At 32.8% G+C, this 7,337-nt stretch overlaps 1 protein-coding gene across 1 annotated transcript; it reads right to left on the bottom strand.

Annotated features, from left to right (window-relative positions):
• Positions 1–827: 827 nt before the first annotated feature.
• On the bottom strand, positions 828–6,586 carry LOC145578896 (uncharacterized). The gene is made up of 8 exons (XM_081636194.1): positions 6,387–6,586; positions 5,827–5,945; positions 5,577–5,659; positions 4,434–4,555; positions 3,246–3,413; positions 2,937–3,030; positions 1,220–1,421; positions 828–1,105 (listed from the first exon to the last, which is right to left on the bottom strand). Exons 1-8 carry the CDS (start codon positions 6,556–6,558, stop codon positions 1,100–1,102), a joined length of 966 nt encoding a protein of 321 aa, XP_081492320.1. The 5' UTR covers positions 6,559–6,586; the 3' UTR covers positions 828–1,099.
• Between the last annotated feature and the right edge of the window lie 751 nt (positions 6,587–7,337).

Here is a 7,337-nt window from a genome sequence, read left to right as displayed (position 1 = left end):
ATATATATATATGTTATTTTAAAATAAGTACATGTTATTGGATATTTGCATATTATTTTTTTTTTTATATTCAACATCGATTATTTCACTGTACTCCAATTCTATAAAATTTATGTTATTTTGATATGAACTTCTTATTATTTCAAATTATATATATGTTATTTTTAAATAAGTACATGTTTTTCATTCTTGCATGCTTTTTTTTTATACATGTTGAAGTAAATAACATACGATTTTAGTAAAATAAAACAAGATTTAAACAAAATAACATAAGGTTTAGGCAAAATAACTCAAACATAATTGGTATGGAGTACATGATCTAGGAGTATATAATACTAATTGAGTAAGATGAGTAACAATAATTTAAGTTCAACAAAAATATTTAAGTTTAGTAAAAATAAGGTGAGGTGAACATGACCTAATTCAATTTAGATTCTTTGATTAGATGACACTCTTTATAACATCATCAAATACTCCTATACAAGGTAAGCATCTACTGCAACATTATAGACGTGTTTCCTCTCATTCATATTTAATAATTATTCCAATAGTTCTTACCATTCATTAACCTATTAAATCAATATCAATTGTCAAAAAGGATATGCACATTTGAAGTCATACTTTGATAAGATGAGATCCATTCTGGATTTTAGCTATTCTTGTTGCTTTGTACTTCACAAATCACAACGGACTGGAACTGAACGGCACACGATTGAAAACATGTCTCATTAGCAAGCAAGGAGACATTGCCTTCATCATGAGACCATGACAACTCCCAAGTTAGAAGAAACTACAAAGTGTAGGCCACAACTGAGTTTCCGAAACGTGAAGATAGTTATGAAGGACCATTTATTAAAAGTTTAAAACTACAATTTCCTCAAAGCTCCCATACTAAAGCCTAGAGGGTTGTTATGTCTTATGTGTGCTATCATAGATTTTGGCAACAAAAGTATACCATAAAGAACTGTTGGGAGCAGCTAATATAAACTGTTCGACAATTTAATCTTTTGGGTGAATAATATACACAACAATGAAAAATTATCATGAATATTAAGACCATAGCGATCCAGGATTTCTGTAAGAACAAATATCTGCTTGATTAATCCTGTCAAAGAAATGTGCAAGAACCCATGTGAGGCAACCATTTCAGAGCTCGAGACACAATTATACAAACAAAAAATTGCTAGCCAATCAAGAAAAAGTAATAAGCACAGCATACCTTGCTAGAGATTTCTTTGTCTTGCTGCATGCTCGACTTAATGAAGTCGACGACGACTGGGACTAGTTCATCTTGGTGCTCAGTGAAAGAATGATTTGCTCCTTCAATGATGTGCAATTTGTGGTTCGGTATTATCTTAGAGAATTCATATGCATCCTCAACGGGAATGATTTCATCAGCAGTTCCATGAACAGTCAACACCCTGAATTAATATGATCAGAGAAAAGATCATTAGGAAATTGAAATAGAGGTACCTTTAAAATAAACTAGAATTCATTACAAAACAAAAAGCCATTCATGAACACAATCACTTAAGCAGATCCTAGAAAAGATATCCTATTGGTTGTTGAGAAGCCCCCCCAGAAAAAAAAATAGAAATATATTTTATCTAATTGCTTCTCTAATATGCAAAGAAAATTCTGATGAATCAGCAGTAAAAGCTTCCATGTCCCTGAAATGCAGTTCTGTAAGTTGAAACGAGACTATGAGAGTGGATTACAAAGGCCAAAATGTTATTAAAAGAGGAGGTAGTTGAAAAAAATACTTTGGATAGAGGAGGTGGTTGAAATCACCTTCGACAGTACTTTCAAATGAGACCATGGATGCTACTGAATACAAAATAAACCTACAGCTATTCAAAAGTGTCTCATGCAATCATTACAGGAGACAGGCATGGATTTTTATATTTATGAAAACGCAGCTCTTAAAGGTTTGAATTATTATAAGACCTACGCATGACATGCAGGTAGTCTGAATAATAATTGGGCCATTAATGAGATCAATCAATATTAAATATTGATATAAAATGTTGTATACACTCCAAAGGTGTTGTGCTGATGCCTGATGGTTCTTAACTAATGAAAATCATGCTTAATAATTCATTGACAATCCAACAAATGGCAAGCAGCTTTTGTCCTAAGTACAAAAAGTGTTTATTTCATGTTTATTGTTTCAACTACAGAGTATTTAAGACTAGCCCAACGAGCAGTTTATAAGCAAGAATTAGTAAGAGAAGAATGCATAGCTTTAAACCGCTTATATCAAATTCCGTATGATTAAGTAAAAGCTCCATATAATTCATTCCCATTTTTCCCAAAAGAAGGAACTAGTCCAGCATGACAGATGAAACAGGGAGAGATGAATCTACAATGTCCATCTCATACTTGATCCCAAGCCAGTCAGATTACCTCTCATGCTTGGATAACTTAGTTAAGCTCTCCGATCTCCACTTTGACTTTGTTGAAGAATTATAGACACTTGCCAATCAAAAGTCATTTTCAACACTATAAAGCCATATGTTAGATTTTTAATGAACAGGTCATCTGTCAACCCCATGTTTTCTTCAAGTCTTTAAGTAGTGACAATTAAAATAGAATAGAAAGAGTAAGTAAATATCTTAACTTTAGCACTTTCAGTAGAAAAGAAAAAAATCAATTATAAGTGGATCCAGTTCATATAAGAAAGTGTAAAAATAAAATTGGGGCGAACACAAAAGAAAAGTGTGACAGTTAAAATAGAATAGAAAGAATAAGTAAATATCTTCAACAAGTCAACATGAAAATAAAGAGTTTGTCTTAATATTATAGCGTGTGAAAACAATGCATTTATAATAAGAACAAGGAAAAAAGAAATTCTTTTCATTAAAACAAAAATCAAATACAAGGTTTCTTTTTCAATTTTTTTAATAGGGTTGAGAAAGCAATATTTTATTTCAAACCTGCAATTTTTGTCAATCTTAAGGGCTGCCTCATGCATATCTGTATTCAAGCGCTCCATCAAACTTTCCTTGGTCACACGATACAATACATTTCCTACAAGATACCAAAGTATAGTCAAGGCAATGTCATCAAGGACTTCAATTTTGACAATTGAAACAAGTATCACGAGGGGAAGCAAATCCAAGCAATATACACGCAGAAATGAGAGCCTAGAGCAAACTCAATCTTCGCACATCTCTTTACATACAAGATGGTATTGGGGAAAAGTAGACCTAACTGAGACAATGTTTTGGTTATTGGATTGATACCTGTTTTTTGACACTCCACATCCATGTATCCATTCTTCTCAATAGTTTCCATGAAGTCTTCACCCAAACGTTCTGCTATGCCTTTCTTTAAGTCATAACGCCCAGACAGATTGACAACCGTGTGAATATCATGATACTTTGAAGCATATAGTAAGACAACATCACCTCCTGTAAGAGCATGCTTTCAGCAAACTTATCTCAAAAATACAAAGCAGTGATGTATTAATACATTCCCTTGAGTTTTACACAAATCCAGATAACCTGATTGCTTGTGCTAGAAATCTAGTAAACTTCAAAGCTCAAACATTTCCCTAAGAGTGTGTTTGGATTGAAGGAAATGGAAGGAAAGGAAGGGAAGGGAAGGGAAATGAACGGAGGGAGGAAGTATCTTTCATTTGGATAACAAATTAGGGATGAAGGGAATTGGAGGGGAGAAATATGGAGGGATTAACTTCTATGAAAATGATCTCTCAACAATGGAGAGATTTGGAAGGAAAACTCATCATTCTTCCTTCCCCTTCTTTTCCCTTCCCTTCCCTTCTTTTCCCTCCCTTAACATTACCCAAACAAACTGTAATGCTATTCAGCAAAGGCATTACAAATAGATAGAAGAAAAGCAAAGTCATCACACTCCAGAGAACAAGGACAAGCACATGGTAAAATTATGCTTGTTTGAATTCTTCTTTGGTCTAAAAGTAGGCTGTGAAGTTAGTGAAGCTTAGTTTTTATGCAACGCACAACACATAAAGATGTTTATGATTTCATTATTGCAATGTATGCCATAAGTTGTTTCATAAGTCATAGCAGCATAAATCTTTGCTAAATTAAATATATTTGCAGCTTTAGAAACCAGAGTAGAAATCATTTTAATCCAAAAAATTAGCGTTTTCCTGATATTTTTGCCTGTTTTGGATTTCTCTTCCAAAGGCAGCATCTCAATGTGATAAAAGACCAACACCCCGTGTTTTAGGCTTGTCTTTGGTAGAAGAAAGATTGGAAAGAAGAATGAATTAGATAATAAGTCCAGCAGAAGACTAGCTATATAGGCTGATAATCAGGGCAATTATGTCAATTGTAGAATGTTGATTTGGTAGAGAAGAAAAATAATTTAAATTCATCAAAAGAATCTAAATTTGTTCTTTAACTGATCCTAAGAGATAAATTTTGTTCTTAAAAATAGGAACTAACCTTTACTATGGCCTACAATTGCACTCACACTACGGTTCGCCCCATTGAAATGATTGACAACAGCACGTATATCTTCCACCTCTTTCGAATAGTTTCCATAGGCAAATGTACCATCGCTTTCTCTGAATAGCACAAGCAAGCAAGATTAAAGACTGTGCTAAAAAGAAATAATGTACGAAGTAATTGGGACTTAGGATTGCATTAAACATAAGGGATATTCCACCTGTCAATTATAAAACATAAATTGAATAGAATACATGTAAGACAACACAGACAATGAAGTGCCCAACAGAGGGAGAAGGCAGGAAGCTCCCACTCTTTCATCAAGAAAATTAACCTTCTCCCTATGCCAGACAAAAGGGTAAGCCGGTAGGGTAACCTTTTTGCGATGCCAAACAAAAGCATTAAACCAGAAAAATGTAGATGTATACTGTTTTTTATAGTATCTGTAAATATAAAAGGCTGCAAGCACCATATTAAGAGATGCTTGAAAAAAAAAAAACATTGGCAGAACTTAAAATCTATGTTAAATTTTACTCTTGCATGATAGACAGTTCAACCATATAGTACTACGTAACATTTTGAAGGGAGAAATACAGGTATTTTTTTCCTTTTAAGTTGTCCCTATATTGTGACATAGTCTATGCAGTCTGCCCAATTGAAGATTTTGCTTTCACACTGCGCTCCTCCACTCTGACATCTTTGAAGATAACAAGCATAGCCTAGATGTAAATCACTAAGGGGGCGTTTGGTTCACGAAATATAGGTATGAGGTATGGGTTTAGAATGACTAAAACCCATACCATATGTTTGGTTGACAAAAATATGAATTTCAAACCCATACCTCAAACCCATGAGGTATGGGGTTTAGAAACCTTGGGGGGGAGGTGGGTTTGGCTCATTCCATTCCCTTAGGTATCAAATAAAAGGAGAGAATAGTGAGATATTCCATTCCAGAATTAAACCAAACACATGGTATTAAGTATCAAGTTCCAACCCGATACCACCTTAACCCCATTCCTGATTCCAACCCCATACCACTTTGTGAACCAAACGCCCCCTAAGAACTTTGACACAATCGCCAAACCAAGAAAATTTCTTTCTATTACCATGAAATTTACAAGATTATCAACCACAACATACCCATTTCCAGAAAAATCAAACCGATAGGCACTTATTCCTTCCTTCTCCAACGCACCAGAGATGTTTACCATGTTTTTGTTCTCCTGCACACAAGCACAAAAGGATCCAATTCAACAACAATGTATGACTCTAACTGATCAAATATCATTTCTACATGAAGTTGCTGCTGGAAGACTTCCAATTAGAATACTAGATACTTTAACCAAATTCACCAGTCGTTAAAGCATTATATACATTGTGATTTACAAACCTTACGACCCGTGAACCCGTGGCAAAGGATCACAACATCTTTGGATCCTGTATCATGTAACAGCCCAACAAGCTTTTCGCTTTGATCATTGACTACGATTATTTTTTGTGGCCCGTTAACTGTAAGAACATGATAGTCTCTGAGTTATAATCAATCAATTCAAGTAAACCTCTCAACTTTAATTTTCTCATCTACAATAACACCATTGTTTCTAAAATTGCACCAAAAATCCATATCAATTACATTACTGAAAATTAAACAAGTGATATTTACTCCCAACAAGATACATAATTGGAGCTTAAACTAAATCAAAACCTAGAACTAGAAGCACAGTAATCACAATTATATCATAGCATAAACAAAACTAATAAAAAAATTAAAAAATATAAAAACCTAATTTTTTATTACTATTATTTTTGCAGGAAATTCCTACAAAAGTATATAAAAGTTAGTGGGTATTTCAAATTGCAAACCAATTCAACTTGGATTGAAAATTGTTTATATTATGAAAGAACGAAAAGATTAAAACTGAATATCTGAAGATGAATACTAAGAAAGACCTGCGTTAAGCGACATTGTTGGAATTCTATTGAAGCGACGATTGAATGAAGGAGGAAATCGAAGTTGAAGATGAAGATGAAGTGGGTTTTTCTTTGAAGGATATGCTGTTTCTGCAAATGTTTGATGATTGGTGAGCAGTACAGTGTCCAAGTTATGCAACAATCTCGCCATTTTTCTTTTTCTATTTTTTTTTTTTTTTACTAATCTTACCAATAACGATAATTGCTTCGTATAAAAAATGTGTTTTTTTTTTTTTTTTTTTTTTTTTTTTTTTTTTTTTTTTTTTTTCTTACGGAGCACACAAAAGTACAAAACTTGCTAGCTCTAGGCACGGTTCACTTTACCTTAAAAAAAAATACAGTAACATTTTGTAAAAATAATTTCACTTTAGTAAAAATAATTTCCAGGTTAATAAATATAATTTTAATTCAGGAAAAATAATTAACTTTTAAAAAGAAATAAGAATATATACAATATGTTTGCTGTGCGATAAGCCACCAATGTAGCTGCTTGCAAAAGAACAAAGTAACTCCTAACATTGACGAAATAACCCTTATAACATTAACGGGGTTACCTCTAATCCACTATAACACCAAATGGATAACCCCTATAAAACTAATAAAATAACTCTTATAATAACTGGGTATTCCGTGTGGTCAGGCAGCCAGCCACATAAAAGAGTTAGTTATCATATAAAATTTAACTTCTCGTATTTGAAATATAATTTTTGTGATTAGATTTTTTGTAATATCATTCTAAAATATATATCCCACTCTAGTTATAAGGAATTGATAAATATAATTTCAATTCATCAACAAAAATAAATAATTTCAGTTTAGCAAAAATAATTTCATTTCATTAAAAATAATTTCAATTAAGCAGGTGGAGTGGATATGACTTTAATGTTATACCTAGGAACATAGCCTTTATAAAAAAAAATTAAAGAAAAA

Source organism: Chenopodium album, chromosome 14, assembly GCF_948465745.1.
Source record: "Chenopodium album chromosome 14, dcCheAlbu1.1, whole genome shotgun sequence".
Taxonomy (NCBI): domain Eukaryota; kingdom Viridiplantae; phylum Streptophyta; class Magnoliopsida; order Caryophyllales; family Amaranthaceae; genus Chenopodium; species Chenopodium album.
This window is presented reverse-complemented; position numbering and strand designations above follow the sequence as displayed.